This window comes from Bombina bombina, chromosome 2 (genome assembly GCF_027579735.1).
Source record: "Bombina bombina isolate aBomBom1 chromosome 2, aBomBom1.pri, whole genome shotgun sequence".
NCBI lineage: Eukaryota > Metazoa > Chordata > Amphibia > Anura > Bombinatoridae > Bombina > Bombina bombina.
The window spans coordinates 478055026-478072084 of record NC_069500.1 but is presented as its reverse complement, the minus strand read 5'-3'; the positions used below and the strand labels follow the sequence as shown (position 1 = coordinate 478072084).

At 39.8% G+C, this 17059-nt stretch overlaps 1 protein-coding gene across 4 annotated transcripts in view; it reads right to left on the bottom strand.

Annotated features, from left to right (window-relative positions):
• Positions 1 to 9241: 9241 nt before the first annotated feature.
• The window catches only part of LOC128649089 (serine dehydratase-like), a 151604-nt gene continuing 143786 nt past the window's right edge, over positions 9242 to 17059 (bottom strand). For all 4 annotated transcript variants that reach the window (XM_053702150.1, XM_053702152.1, XM_053702148.1 and 1 more), the window contains one exon: positions 9242 to 10001. In XM_053702150.1, coding sequence (XP_053558125.1) covers positions 9808 to 10001 — 194 coding nt within the window. In that variant the 3' untranslated portion in view covers positions 9242 to 9807. The remainder of the gene's footprint in view (positions 10002 to 17059) is intronic.

The window sequence follows — 17059 nt, the reverse complement described above, 5'->3', positions numbered from 1 at the left end:
GTTTAGGGGTTAATAGGTTTATTTAGTGGTAGTGATGTGGGAGGCCAGAGGTTTAGGGGTTAATAACTTTATTTAGCTGCTGCGATGTTGGGAAGTGGCGGAATAGGGGTAAATAACTTTATTTAGTTGCAGTGATGTTGGGGAGCGGCGGAATAGGGGTTAATAACTTTAATATAATTGCAGCGAATTTGTGGTATGGCGGACTAGGGGTTAATAACTTTAGTATAGTTGCGGCAATATCAGGAATGGCACATAAGGGGTTAATAATATTATTTAGGTGGCAGCGATATCGGGAGTGGCAGATTAGGGGTTAATAACTGTAGGCAGGCGTCGGCGATGTCGGGGGGTAGCAGATTAGGGGTATTTAGACTCAGGGTTTATTTTAGGGTGTTAGGTTTAAACATTATTTTCTTTTTCCCCATAGACATCAATGGGGCTGCGTTACGGAGCTTTTGTTTTCGATCGCAGGTGTTAGACTTTTTTTTTTGCCGGCTCTCCCCATTGATGTCTATGGGGAAAGCATGCACGAGCACGTCAAAACAGAACTTGTTTTTGGTGCTGTATGGAGCTCAAAATCTCCATATCGCCAGTGCAAGTCGGGTTTTTTTAAACTTATAATGGCAGCGCTATAGGGGGTTAAATAACGCAAGTTTTGTTGCGTTCTTTACTTTCCCTATAGCGCTCAAAACTCATAATCTAGGTCTCACTGAGTTATAATAGTTTTCATTCCCCTGAAGTTTTGACTTCTCTTCCTAAAAGTCAGTTTCTAAAGGTTAAAAAGAACTGTAACAGATAAAAACAGAATGCAAACCAGTCTTCAGGAAAACTACAGGTAACTTTATACACTGTCAGAAAAGATGTGCAAAAATTGTACCTTTAGGGGTACAACAACTTGTCACTGGGGCAGTAACCTCAAAAGTACACCTGTTGTACCCTTTAACATGGGTACAAATTGGTACCCTTGCAGATTATACCTTTCAAAGGCAAATATGTACCTTTGGTGACTAGATTGGACCTCAGTGCTATGGTACCATATTGTACCCTTAAAAAATGGTGCAAATCTGGCCTTTTAAGGGTACTGCCCCAGTGACAAGCCCTTTGTACCTCATGATGGCAAATTTGTACTCAACAAGGCATATTACAAATGCTGTTCCATTAAATTTATTATATAAAATTCATATATGCATTCTGTGTACTTTTTTAGACAGTATTACAACAGCCACACTGAAATTTTATAAAAGTGTGGATAATGTAGCCATATAGCAAATCCAAAGACTGCTACAAAACCACCTGAAAGAACCAGGCTAAACAAATAGTTAAAAAAAAAGCTACTCTCCATACTCAATGTGTTTTATATCACTCTGTACTAGATTCTAAAAGCACCTAGCATTTAATTTAGCATTTAATTTAGGGTGACATGCCACATAAAACATAAATATATAGAAGACATATAGAAAACAACATAATAATAAAATATAACTCTAACGAAAAGAAGGGGGATTCTGGGGAGGGATAAACGATAAAACTCACAACCATAATTGAATTGTCACTCTATGCAAAATATATGCAAATTAGTCTATTTCCCCAGCACACATTTTGGTGATGAACCTGCTACCAATAGATGGGGCTGTGCTACACATGTCATGGAACTTTCAACCAACAGATGGCGCTATGGCGTGTTACACAATGTCCATGTATGTGACTGGGTAACGGTTACAATTTTTTTTTTTAAATGGTTCTTAAACAGCCCTTGTTTATTTTATAGAGTTTAAAACAAAAAAAAAATCTTTGTAATTTTAGTTAATACATTTGCTTTATGTTTAAGAGTTAACATCTTGATGCTATAAATATAAACATTAAAATGTTAAGTGCTTGTTTGCTATTTACAACCAGCAACACAGTATCATTGAATATACGGGTTGTTAAGTTTTTATTTTTGCTTTACCCGCTACTTGCATATTACTAACAACGATTGAACATAATTATTTTGCTGTACAAACATGTTTGTTGCATTCATTTTGGGTGACTGACAGTTATGTGAATATGAATAATTGAGGTGTACAAATGATATGGACTTGCAGGGTTTGGCAGCCTTGAACCACCCATCCCCCTCAACCTTTTAGTCACACAAGTAATTGTACCTTTTTGGGGGGGTTAAATGGTACAGACATGGACCCTTTGACAGTTGGAAACCTATTTGTACCCTATTTACCACTAAACGGTACATATTAGTTCCTTAAGGTGTAATTATGATCTATTGGGGGTACAACCACAGCAGTTTAACCAAAGGGGGGTAGTTATCAAGCCGTCAACCTCAAATACGCTGGAATTCCGCAGAGTATTTGTGGCGAGGCTGATTCGCCTTAGTTATCAAGCCCTAGATACCGGCAAAAGTAGAATTTTGTGACGTAAGCTTTGATCCGCCGGACTCAGTCCGACACAGATCGATTCTTACGTCACTCCAGATGTTCCGCACACAAGTGCGGCACAATCTGACTACGTTTGCTAGTTATAAAAAAACTAGCAGGTAAGCTCGGCACTTTTACGGCCCAGCGTACCTGGTTTTCAATCCACCGCCCTGGAGGCGGCGGATCCCATAGGAATCAATGGGAGTCTGACCATAGCGAAAGTTCATGTTCGCTGCTGACAGACATCCCATTGATTCCTATGGGAGATGTCTGCACCTAACACCCTAACATTTACCCCGAGTCTAAACACCCCTAATCTGTCCCCCCTACACCACCGCAAGTAAATAAAGTGTTTACCCCCTAAACCGCCACTCCCAGAGCCCACCGCCACACTAATAAACTGATTAACCCCTAAATCGCCGCTCCTGGAGCCCACCGCAAGCTATAATAAACATGTTAACCCCTAAACCGCCGCTCCCTGACCCCGCCACAACCTATATTAAATTTATTAACCCCTATCCTGCCCCCCCTACACCGTCGCCACTGTAATACATTTATTAACCCCTATCCTGCCCCCCACTACACCGCCGCCACTGTAATAAAATTATTAACCCCTATCCTGCCCCCCACTACACCGTCACCACTATAATAAATGTATTAACCCCTATCCTGCCCCCCACTACACCGCCGCCACTGTAATAAAATTATTAACCCCTAAACCTAAGTCTAACACTAACCCTAACACCCCCTAACTTAAATATTAATTAAATAAATCTAAATAATATTTCTATTATGAACTAAATTAATCCTATTTAAAACTAAATACTTACCTTTAAAATAAACCCTTATATAGCTACAATATAAATAATAATTATATTGTAGCTATCTTAGGATTTATTTTTATTTTACAGGCAAATTTCAATTTATTTTAACTAGGTACAATAGCTATTAAATAGTTATTAACTATTTAATAGCTACCTAGCTAAAATAAAGAGAAATTTACCTGTAAAATAAAAACTAACCTAAGTTACAATTACACCTAACACTACACTATACTTAAATAAACTATTCCTATTTAAAACTAAATACTTACCTGTAAAATAAACCCTAAGATAGCTACAATGTAATTAATAATTATATTGTAGCTATTTTAGGATTTATATTTATTTTACAGGTAACTTTGTGTTTATTTTAGCTAGTTAGAATAGTTATTAAATAGTTATTAACTATTTAATAACTACCTAGCTAAAAGAAATACAAAATTACCTGTAAAATAAATCCTAACCTAAGTTACAATTAAACACTACACTATCATTAAAATAATTACATAAATTACCTACAAATAACTACAATTAAATACAATTACATAAACTAACTAAAGTACAAAAAATAAAAAAGCAAAGTTACAAAAAATAAAAAAAATAAGTTACAAACATTTAAAAAATATTACAAGAATTTTAAGCTACTTACACCTAATCTAAGCCCCCTAATAAAATAACAAAGCCCCCCAAAATAAAAAAATGCCATACCCTATTCTAAATTAAAAAAGTTCAAAGCTCATTTACCTTACCAGCCCTTAAAAGGGCCTTTCGTGGGGCATGCCCCAAAAAATTCAGCTCTTTTGCCTGTAAAAGAAAAATACAATCCCCCAACATTAAAACCCACCACCCACATACCCCTAATCTAACCCAAACCCCATTAAAAAAACCTAACACTACCCCCCTGAAGATCATCCTACCTTGAGTCGTCTTCACTCAGCCGAGCCACCGATGGAACTGAAGAGGAGATCAGGAGCGGCAGAAGTCATCATCCAAGGGGCGCTGAAGAAATCTTCCATCCGATGAAGTGATCCTCCAAGCAGCGCTGAAGAAGTCTTCGATCCGGGCGATGTCATCTTCCAAGCGGGGTCTTCAATCTTCTTCTTCAGGATCCATCTTCATTCCGCCGACGCAGAACATCCTTCTTTCCCGACGGACTACAGACGAATGAAGGCTCCTTTAAGGGACGTCATCCAAGATGGCGTCCCTTCAATTCCGATTGGCTGATAGGATTCTATCAGCCAATCGGAATTAAGGTAGGAAAAATCTGATTGGCTGATTGAATCAGCCAATCAGATTGAAGTTCAATCCGATTGGCTGATCCAATCAGCCAATCAGATTGAGCTCGCATTCTATTGGCTGTTCCGATCAGCCAATAAAATGCGAGCTCAATCGGATTGGCTGATTCAATCAGCCAATCAGATTTTTCCTACCTTAATTCCGATTGGCTGATAGAATCCTAGGAGCCTTCATTCGTCGGTAGTCCGTCGGGAAAGAAGGATGTTCCGCGTCGGCGGAATGAAGATGGATCCTGAAGAAGAAGAAGATTGAAGACCCCGCTTGGAAGATGACATCGCCCGGATCGAAGACTTCTTCAGCGCCGCTTGGAGGATCACTTCATCGGATGGAAGATTTCTTCAGCGCCCCTTGGATGATGACTTCTGCCGCTCCGGATCTCCTCTTCAGTTCCATCGCTGCTCGGCTGAGTGAAGACGACTCAAGGTAGGATGATCTTCAGGGGATTAGTGTTAGTTTTTTTAAGGGGGGTTTGGGTTAGATTAGGGGTATGTGGGTGGTGGGTTTTAATGTTGGGGGGGTTGTATTTTTCTTTTACAGGCAAAAGAGCTGAATTTTTTGGGGCATGCCCCACGAAAGGCCCTTTTAAGGGCTGGTAAGGTAAAAGAGCTTTGAACTTTTTTAATTTAGAATAGGGTAGGGCATTTTTTTATTTTGGGGGGCTTTGTTATTTTATTAGGGGGCTTAGATTAGGTGTAAGTAGCTTAAAATTGTTGTAATATTTTTTAAATGTTTGTAACTTATTTTTTTTATTTTTTGTAACTTAGCTTTTTTTATTTTTTGTACTTTAGTTAGTTTATGTAATTGTATTTAATTGTAGTTATTTGTAGTTAATTTATTTAATTAATGTAATGATAGTGTAGTGTTAGGTTTAATTGTAACTTAGGTTAGGATTTATTTTACAGGTAATTTTGTATTTTTTTAGCTAGGTAGTTATTAAATAGTTAATAACTATTTAATAACTATTCTAACTAGCTAAAATAAATACAAAGTTACCTGTAAAATAACTATAAATCCTAAGATAGCTACAATGTAATTATTAATTATATTTTAGCTATCTTAGGGTTTATTTTACAGGTAAGTATTTCGTTTTAAATAGGAATAATTTATTAAAGTATAGTGTAGTGTTAGGTGTAATTGTAACTTAGGTTAGTTTTTATTTTACAGGTAAATTTCTCTTTATTTTAGCTAGGTAACTATTAAATAGTTAATAACTATTTAATAACTATTGTACCTAGTTAAAATAAATTGAAAGTTGCCTGTAAAATAAAAATAAATCCTAACATAGCTACAATATAATTATTATTTATATTGTAGCTATATTAGGGTTTATTTTAAAGGTAAGTATTTAGTTTTAAATAGGATTAATTTAGTTCATAATAGAAATATTATTTAGATGTATTTAATTAATATTTAAGTTAGGGGGTGTTAGGGTTAGTGTTAGACTTAGGTTTAGGGGTTAATAATTTTATTACAGTGGCGGCGGTGTAGTGGGGGGCAGGATAGGGGTTAATAAATTTATTATAGGTGGCGACGGTGTAGGGGGGACAGATTAGGGGTTAATAAGTTTAATATAGGTTGCGGCAGTGTCCGGGAGCGGCGGTTTAGGGGTTAATACATTTATAAGAGTTGCGGCGGGTCTAGGAGCAGCGGTTTAGGGGTTACTAACTTTATTTAGTTGCGGGGGGCTCCGGGGGTGCCGGTATAGGGGGTAGAACAGTGTAGTTTAGTGTGGGTAATTAGTGACAGGCTAGCAAGAAAGCTGTAAAAAAGCCGAAGAGCAGCGAGATCGGATGAGTGATAACTCTCACAGTCCGCTGCTCATCGCCCCGTACTTTGTGCGCGGCTTTTTGACAGCTTTTTTGATAACTTAGGCGAGTTTTTGCAGGTCCGCGGCGGCGATGTTAGGCGAGCTTAGGCGGGCGTATTGGGCCGGGCGAAGGCAGGAAAAGTAGACACGTTGATAACTACCCCCCTTTGTGTTCAGAAACGGACCCCAACCGTACCCTTTTTTTCTGACAGTGTACAAGGAGGTTATACAAAAGAGATTCTTCAACTGGAATTGTTTAATTTGGAGATAGTTAAATGTAATAAACAATTCAGTAAAAAAAAAGCTGCGGAATTGCACTTATAATTACATATACATGAGCATCTTAGCAAGATCAATATAATTTCAAAGATAATTCAAAATATCAACATTTAATTAGGGGTTGTGTACATAAAACATCTGCATCATGTTTTGTTATAAAGACCACTTAAAATCTCCATTCTTTTAAGGAGTAGTTCCCTATTACCACCCTCATTGGTCCATCAATGCAATACATTGCCTGAAATTTATGCTGACTCACATTGTGTCAATATTTGGCAAAATGGAAACAAACTGGCACCTCCATGTTCCCATGTCTAATGCTTGATTTATGTTTCACCTTTTAATATTAAACAACAAGGATACAATGCACATGTCAAATAATGATTTATAGGAAACTTATCTCCAGTATAAGGATGACTAAAAAGAACCTCTAATCATAGAGTTACAATTAGAACAGCCAAGACCAGGGAAACTACCAATATTGGCTTTACCAACTGAAGTCTGACTCAAAAAAGCACTGAGTCCAATACTTGCTCTTACTAATTGATCCTTCAAATTTGGGCCTCTTTTATAGGCAATCATACGGGTAGATTACGAGTCTTGCGTTTTGAGCTGTGCGGTGCTAACGTGCAGTTTATTCTCACCATTCACTTCCCTGCAGCGCTGGTATTACAGGTTTTTACAAACCCGGCGTTAACAGGCAATAAGTGAGCGTAGAGCAAAATTGAGCTCCAATACTAGTGCTGCTTAAGTGAGCGGTGAGCTGGTTGTACGTGCTCGTGCACGATTTCCCCATAGACATCAATGGGGAGAGCTGGCACCTGCAAAAAAGCAGCGTAAATCTCAGTAATGCAGCCCCATTGATTCCTATGGGGAAACTAAAGTTATGTTTACACCTAACACCCTAACATGAACCCTGAGTTAAACACCCCTAATCTTACACTTATTAACCCCTAATCTGCCGCCCCCGACATTGCCGACACCTACATTATACTTATTAACCCCTAATCTGCCGCTCTGGACATCGCCGACACCTGCATTATATTTATTAACCCCTAATCTCCCTCCCCCAATGTCGCTGCAACCTACCTACATTCACTAACCCCTAATCTGCCGCCCCCAATGTCGCCGCCACAATATTATATTTATTAACCCCTAAATCTAACCCTAACACCCCCTAACTTAAATATAGTTTAAATAAATCTAAATACAAATTTCTATCATTACATAAATTATTCCTATTTAAAACTAAATATTTACCTGTAAAATAAACCCTAAGATAGCTATAGCTAGTTTAGGGTTTATTTTTATTTAAGTTAGGCGGTGTTAGGGTTTAGGTTAGACTTAGGTTTAGGGGTTAATAAATTTAGAATAGTGGCGGCGACGTTGGGGACGGCAGATTAGGGGTTAATAAATGTAGGTAGGTGGCAGCGATGTTGGGGGAAGCAGATTAGGGGTTAATAAATATAATGTAGGTGGCGGCGATGTCCGGAGCGGAAGTTTAGGGGTTAATAAGTATAATGTAGGTGGCAGCGATGTTGGGGGTGGCAGATTAGGGGTTAATAATATTTAATTAGTGTTTGCAAGGCAGGAGTGCGGCGGTTTAGGGGTTAATATGTTTATTATAGTGGCGGCGTTGTCAGGAGCGGCAGATTAGGGGTTAAAAAATGTATTATAGTGTTTGCGATGCGGGAGGGCCTCGGTGTAGGGGTTAATAGGTAGTTTATGGGTGTTAGTGTACTTTTTAGCACTACTGACTTTAAAATGCGTTAGGAATCTTGTCGGTAGAGGCTGTAACTCTCACTTTTTGGCCTCCCAGGACAAACTCGTAATACCAGCACTATGGAAGTCCCTTAGAAAAAAGGGTTTACGAAATTTACATAAGTAGGTTTGCGGTAAGGCCAAAAAAGTGTGCGGTACACCTATACCTGCAAGACTCGTAATACCAGCGGGCGTAAAAAAGCAGCGTTAGGACCTGTTAACGCTGCTTTTTCACCTTACCGCAAAACTCGTAATCTAGGCGATAGAGAATTGTTCAAATGATTTAATATTATAATTAAAGCCCTTTACACTATACCAGTGTTTATGGATTTTTTATATATATATATATATATATATATATCTTAAGAGCTGACTACAACAGTGCAACTCTTGGCAGGGCCCTCTACCCATTTGATCCCTATATTTGTTTTGTTGTACTCCCCCTTTGTTTATAGCGCTGCGGAATCTGTTGGCGCTCTACAAATAACCGATAATAATAATAGCTTATATATCTTATATATATATATCGCTTGTCATCTTATAAATGTATAGTTAGTCCAATAAAAAAGTATCATTGCTCAATGTAATACTCTTGTTATTTTGATATCTAAATCTCTGGACTAACACGGCTACTCCAATCAACGTATATATATATATATATATATATATATCTCAAACAAATTCCAGTTCAGCCCTCCAAGTCGACAGCAGCCTGGGTGCAAGGATACAAATGCATACACAAACCAGGGATGCACTCACAGGTCTTTTTCAAACCCAGTAGGTTTGAAAGAGACCTGTGAGTGCATCCCTGGTTTGTGTGTGTATATATATATATATATATATATATATATATATATATATATATATATATATATACAGGGCTTTTTTGTGGGGGTACTCACGGGTACTGAGTACTCCCTCCTCTTCCAACTCATAATAGGTAATATTTGAAATCATCATGTAAATACTCTAGTTTTCACAAGTGGGGCTGCAAAATACATCAGACATTGTAAATAATGTTGTCCCTTTGCTCTTCTCAACGTTACTGAGCAGAATAGATCAATTTAAAATTAAATGAATACCAGCACCTTATTTTGAAGTACCGGCACCTTTTCTTTTACAAAAAAGCCCTGTATATATATATATTTACGTTGGAACGTGTAATATTAAAAAATATCCACTAGATGACAGTATTATATGAACATATTGAAACTTGATTCATGTATAATGATTCTAGACATGATTGAGGGCCAAGAGATAGCTTGAAACATTGCCACCGTATTTCAGACTCTGATAGGTAAATAAAGGTCCTTTTTGTGAATTTCATGGCTGGACTGATGTTTGTATAGCTGTATATGAGAGCTTGGCAACCTCTATCCGTGCCTGGAAATACAAATTCAGGTTAGTGCTTTTCCACTGTGATTTAAATTTTCATTTAGTTTATGCCAAACTGGGATTTGAAATCTTGTAGTTGGGAGAGACTAATAGCGCTTCCCCCACAAACAATCATAATAAGTAAACCCAGAGGCTTTGCCAGTTTTCCTTCTTGCTGCAAGCGTTGGATGTGTCCTGAATATACAGCAGCAAGTGACGCTCCACAGGCAGGTTCCACTAAAAGCAGCTCATCATCTGTGGAGAGAGAGGAGGAAGAAGAATTTGGAGTCATAAAGTATAATAGATCAGTTATAAATATATATATTTCCAGAGAGAATTTGTGGCTTTAAGGGACATTAAAGGGACATAATACTCATATGCTAAATCACTTGAAACTGATGCAGTATAACTGTAAAAAGCTGACAGGAAAATATCACCTGAGCATCTCTATGTAAAAAAGGAAGATATTTTACCTCACAATCTCCTCAGCTCAGCAGAGTAAGTTCTGTTTAAAAAGTTATACTCAACTGCTCCCAGCTGCAGGTAAAAAAAAAAAAAAAAAAATAAGAAATGAACAGCAGCCAATCAGCATCAGCAGTGCTGAGGTCATGAACTTTTACTGTGATCTCATGAGATTTGACTTGACTCTCATGAGATTTCATTGTAAACTTCCTTTACCTGATTGGTGAAATAAGATGAGAGTGCACAATGCTCATCCCTTCAGATGTCCCAGGACAGACACACTAAAATACTGCTTAGAAATCCTTTACAATGGGAGGTGGCTACTGAGGAACTTTTGAGGTAAAATATCTTTCTTTTTTACATAGAGATGTTCAGGAGATATTTTCTAGTCAGCTTTTCTCTTGTTAAGTGTAGTCAGTCCACGGGTCATCCATTACTTATGGAATATATCTCTTCCTAACAGGAAGCTGCAAGAGGATCACCCAAGCAGAGCTGCTATATAGCTCCTCCCCTCACATGTCATATTCAGTCATTCTCTTGCAGCCTAACTAAAGATAGGTCGCTGTGAGAGGTCTGTGGTGTTTTTTAACTTAGTTTATTTCTACAATCAAAAGTTTGTTATTTTAAATGGCACCGGAGTGTGCTGTTAATTCTCAGGCAGCATTAGAAGAAGAATCTGCCTGCGTTTTCTATGATCTTAGCAGACGTAACTAAGATCCACTGGCTGTTCTCATCTGAGGAGTGAGGTAACTTCAGAGAAGGGGAATAGCATGCAGGGCCCCCCTGCAAATGAGGTATGTGCAGTAAATTATTTTTCTGAGGAATGGAATTGACTAGAAAATACTGCTGATACCAATGTAACGTAAGTTCAGCCTTAAATGCAGTGATAGCGACTGGTATTAGGCTGATGAGTGTGTGTACACTGAATGTATTTTTCTAAGGAATGGAATTGACTCTGAAAATACTGTTAATACTGAAATAATGTATGAGCCTTAACTGCAGTTAAAGCGACTGGTAGCAGGCTTATTAATAACAATTCATAACTTTTCAAATGTATGTTTAAAACGTTTACTGGCATGTTAATCGTTTTTTGTGAGGTACTTGGTGATAAAACTTATTGGGGCATGATTTTTACCACATGGCCATCTTTGTTTTCTGCATAGAAACAGTTTTCTGAGCTTCCCCACTGTTGTAATATGAGTGGGAGGGGCCTATTTTAGCGCTTTTTTGCGCAGTAAAAATTCAGTCACAATCTGTCTACTTCATCCTCCATGATCCAGATCGTCTCTAGAGAGCTCAGGGGTCTTCAAAATTCATTTTGAGGGAGGTAATCAGTCACAGCAGACCTGTGACAGTGTGAGAAAAACGTTAATTATTAAATTGTTATCCGTTTTTGGGTATTAAGGGGTTAATCATCCATTTGCTGGTGGGTGCAATCCTTAATAACTTAATACATTTACTGTGAAAAATTGGTTGCTATAACTATTTTGGTTCATTGTTATTTCAACTGTGACAGCTTTTTGTGCTTCTTAAAGGCACAGTAGCGTTTTTTATATTGCTTGTAAATTTATTTAGAAAAGTATTTCCAAGCTTGCTAGTCTCATTGCTAGTCTGTTTAAACATGTCTGACACAGATGAATCTCTTTGTTCACTATGTTTAAAGGCCAATGTGGAGCCCAATAGAAATTTGTGTACTAATTTCATTGATGCTACTTTAAATAAAAGTCAATCTTTACATGTAAAGAAATTATCACCAGACAACGAGGGGGAAGTTATGCCGACTAACTCTCCTCACGTGTCAGTACCTTCCCTCCCGATCAGGAGGTGCGTGATTTTGTGGCGCCAAGTACATCAGGGAGGCCCTTACAAATCACTTTGCAAGACATGGCTACTGTTATGACAGAAGTATTATCCAAATTGCCAGAATTAAGAGGCAAGCGCGATAGCTCTGGGTTAAGGACAGAGCGCGCGGATGAGGTGAGAGCCATGTCAGATACTGCGTCACAGTTTGCAGAACGTGAAGACGGAGAGCTTCATTCTGTGGGTGACGGATCTGATCCAGGGAGACTGGATTCAGAGATTTCTAATTTTAAATTTAAGCTTGAGAACCTCCGCATATTGCTAGGGGAGGTATTAGCGGCTCTGAATGATTGTAACACGGTTGCAATTCCAGAAAAATTATGTAGGTTGGATAGATACTATGCGGTACCGGTGTGTACTGACGTGTTTCCTATACCTAAAAGGCTTACAGAGATTATTAGCAAGGAGTGGGATAGACCTGGTGTGCCTTTTTCCCCTCCTCCCATATTTAGGAAAATGTTTCCTATAGACGCCACCACACGAGACTTATGGCAGACGGTCCCTAAGGTGGAGGGAGCAGTTTCTACTTTAGCTAAGCGTACCACTATCCCGGTGGAGGATAGTTGTGCCTTTTCAGATCCAATGGATTAGAAATTAGAGGGTTACCTCAAGAAAATGTTTGTTCAACAAGGTTTTATCGTACAGCCCCTTGCATGCATTGCGCCTGTCACTGCTGCGGCGGCATTCTGGTTTGAGTCTCTGGAAGAGGCCATTCGCACAGCTCCATTGGATGAAATTATGAACAAGCTTAAAGCACTTAAGCTAGCTAACGCATTTGTTTCTGATGCCGTCGTACATTTAACCAAACTTACGGCTAAGAACTCCGGATTCACCATCCAAGCGCGCAGAGCGCTATGGCTTAAATCCTGGTCAGCTGACGTGACTTCTAAATCTAAATTGCTTAATATTCCTTTCAAAGGGCAGACCTTATTTGGGCCCGGCTTGAAAGAAATTATAGCTGACATTACGGGAGGTAAGGGCCATGCTCTACCTCAGGACAGGGCCAAATCAAAGGCCAAACAGTCTAATTTTCGTGCCTTTCGTAACTTCAAGGCAGGAGCAGCATCAACTTCCTCCGCTCCAAAACAGGAAGGAGCTGTTGCTCGTTACAGGCAGGGCTGGAAAGTTAACCAGTCCTGGAACAAGGGCAAGCAGGCCAAGAAACCTGCTGCTGCCCCCAAGACAGCATGAAGAGAGGGCCCCCTATCCGGAAACGGATCTAGTGGGGGGGCAGACTTTCTCTCTTCGCCCAGGCTTGGGCAAGAGATGTCCAGGATCCCTGGGCGTTGGAGATCATATCTCAGGGATATCTCCTGGACTTCAAAAATTCTCCTCCACGAGGGAGATTTCATCTTTCAAGGTTATCAGCAAACCAAATAAAGAAAGAGGCGTTTCTACGCTGTGTACAAGACCTCTTACTAATGGGGGTGATCCACCCAGTTCCGCGGACGGAACACGGGCAGGGATTCTATTCAAATCTATTTGTGGTTCCCAAGAAAGAGGGAACCTTCAGACCAATCTTGGACTTAAAAATCCTAAACAAATTTCTAAGAGTTCCATCATTCAAAATGGAAACTATTCGAACCATCCTTCCCATGATCCAAGAGGGTCAGTACATGACCACAGTGGACTTAAAGGATGCCTACCTTCACATACCGATTCACAAGGATCATTATCGGTACCTAAGATTTGCTTTCCTAGACAGGCATTACCAGTTTGTAGCTCTTCCCTTCGGATTAGCTACGGCTCCAAGAATCTTTACAAAAGTTCTGGGCTCACTTCTGGCGGTACTAAGACCGCGAGGCATAGCGGTGACTCCGTACCTAGACGACATTCTGATACAAGCGTCAAGTTTTCAAACTGCCAAGTCTCATACAGAGATAGTTCTGGCATTTCTGAGGTCGCATGGGTGGAAGGTGAACGTGGAAAAGAGTTCTCTATTACCACTTACAAGAGTTCCCTTTCTAGGGACTCTTATAGATTCTGTAGAGATGAAAATTTACCTGACAGAGGCCAGGTTATTAAAACTTCTAAATGCTTGCCGTGTCCTTCATTCCATTCCACACCCGTCAGTAGCTCAGTGCATGGAAGTAATCGGCATAATGGTAGCGGCAATGGACATAGTACCATTTGCGCGCCTGCATCTCAGACCGCTGCAATTGTGCATGCTAAGTCAGTGGAACGGGGATTACTCAGATTTGTCCCCCCTACTAAATCTGGATCAAGAGACCAGAGATTCTCTTCTATGGTGGCTTTCTCGGCCACATCTGTCCAAGGGGATGACCTTTCGCAGGCCAGATTGGACGATTGTAACAACAGACGCCAGCCTTCTAGGCTGGGGCGCAGTCTGGAACTCCCTGAAAGCTCAGGAATTATGGACTCAGGAGGAGAAACTCCTCCCAATAAATATCCTGGAATTAAGAGCAATATTCAATGCTCTCCTAGCTTGGCCTCAGTTAGCAACTCTGAGGTTCATCAGATTTCAGTCGGACAACATCACGACTGTGGCTTACATCAACCATCAAGGGGGAACCAGAAGTTCCCTAGCGATGTTGGAAGTCTCAAAGATAATTCACTGGGCAGAGTCTCATTCTTGCCACCTGTCAGCGATTTACATCCCAGGCGTGGAGAACTGGGAGGCGGATTTTCTAAGTCGCCAGACTTTTCATCCAGGGGAGTGGGAACTTCATCCGGAGGTCTTTGCTCAACTGATTCATCGTTGGGGCAAACCAGATCTGGATCTCATGGCGTCTCGTCAGAACGCCAAGCTTCCTTGTTACGGATCCAGGTCCAGGGACCCGGGAGCGGTGCTGATAGATGCTCTGACAGCCCCTTGGGTCTTCAACATGGCTTATGTGTTTCCACCATTCCCGATGCTTCCTCGTTTGATTGTCAAGATCAACCAGGAGAGAGCTTCGGTGATTCTGATAGCGCCTGCGTGGCCACGCAGGACCTGGTATGCAGACCTAGTGGACATGTCGTCCTGTCCACCATGGTCTCTGCCTCTGAGACAGGACCTTCTAATTCAGGGTCCTTTCAACCATCCAAATCTAATTTCTCTTAGGCTGACTGCATGGAGATTGAACGCTTGATTCTATCAAAGCGTGGCTTCTCGGAGTCGGTTATTGATACCTTAATACAGGCTAGGAAGCCTGTTACCAGAAAAATTTACCATAAGATATGGCGTAAATATTTATATTGGTGCGAATCCAAGAGTTACTCATGGAGTAAGGTTAGGATTCCTAGGATATTGTCCTTTCTACAAGAGGGTTTAGAAAAGGGCTTATCTGCTAGTTCGTTAAAGGGACAGATTTCTGCTCTGTCTATTCTTCTACACAAACGTCTGGCTGAAGTTCCAGACGTTCAGGCTTTTTGTCAGGCTTTAACTAGGATTAAGCCTGTGTTTAAGACTGTTGCTCCGCCGTGGAGCTTAAACTTAGTTCTTAATGTTCTTCAAGGCGTTCCATTTGAACCCCTTCATTCCATTGATATCAAGCTGTTATCCTGGAAGGTTTTGTTTTTGATGGCTATTTCCTCGGCTCGAAGAGTCTCTGAGTTATCTGCCTTACATTGTGATTCTCCTTATCTGATTTTTCATTCAGACAAGGTAGTCCTGCGTACTAAACATGGGTTCTTACCTAAGGTAGTTACTAACAGGAATATCAATCAAGAGATTGTTGTTCCATCACTGTGTCCTAACCCTTCTTCAAAGAAGGAACGACTTTCGCATAATTTGGACGTAGTCCGTGCCCTGAAGTTCTATTTGCAGGCAACTAAAGATTTTCGTCAAACTTCTTCCCTGTTTGTCGTTTACTCTGGACAGAGAAGAGGTCAAAAGGCTTCGGCTACCTCTCTCTCTTTTTGGCTTCGTAGCATAATACGTTTAGCCTATGAGACTGCTGGACAGCAGCCTCCTGAAAGGATTACAGCTCATTCTACTAGAGCTGTGGCTTCCACCTGGGCCTTTAAAAATGAGGCCTCTGTTGAACAGATTTGCAAGGCTGCGACTTGGTCTTCGCTTCACACCTTTTCAAAATTTTACAAATTTGACACTTTTGCTTCTTCGGAGGCTATTTTTGGGAGAAAGGTACTTCAGGCAGTGGTTCCTTCTGTTTAATGTTCCTGCCTTGTCCCTCCCTTCATCCGTGTACTTTAGCTTTGGTATTGGTATTCCATAAGTAATGGATGACCCGTGGACTGACTAGACTTAACAAGAGAAAACATAATTTATGCTTACCTGATAAATTTATTTCTCTTGTAGTGTAGTCAGTCCACGGCCGCCCTGTCTTTAAGGCAGATCTAAATTTTAATTAAACTCCAGTCACCACTGCACCCTATGGTTTCTCCTTTCTCGTCTTGTTTTCGGTCGAATGACTGGATATGACATGTGGGGGAGGAGCTATATAGCAGCTCTGCTTGGGTGATCCTCTTGCAGCTTCCTGTTAGGAAGAGATATATTCCATAAGTAATGGATGACCCGTGGACTGACTACACTACAAGAGAAATAAATTTATCAGGTAAGCATAAATTATGTTTTTACAGCTATGATGCATCACTTTCAAGTGTTTAAACATTTGGGTATTATGGCCCTTTAAATACTTTGAGATGGTAATATAAAATGATAAATCACATATATATAAAAAACCTCTGCGATATACTTCTATTATTTATTTTGTCCCCTTTCCCTTTAATTCCATTCTGACATTGTGAGCTTTTTACTTCCTGTTAAAAGTGCAGAACACTTATATTCCACACGGCCATTGGTTGCACACTCTAACAACCTATTTATAACTGTCCCTAATTGACGACAGCAGATAAGGTAACCTATAGACGATAAAACTTTACACTTATTTTGACAATATTTAAACAGTTAATGAGACTTTAAAAAATACATCTACATGTTATTCTGAGACAAATCTTTTCTTTTAATGCATCATTTTATCTAGCATGTATTTTGTGATTAATGTCCCTTTATTTGCTGAGTGAGAAGA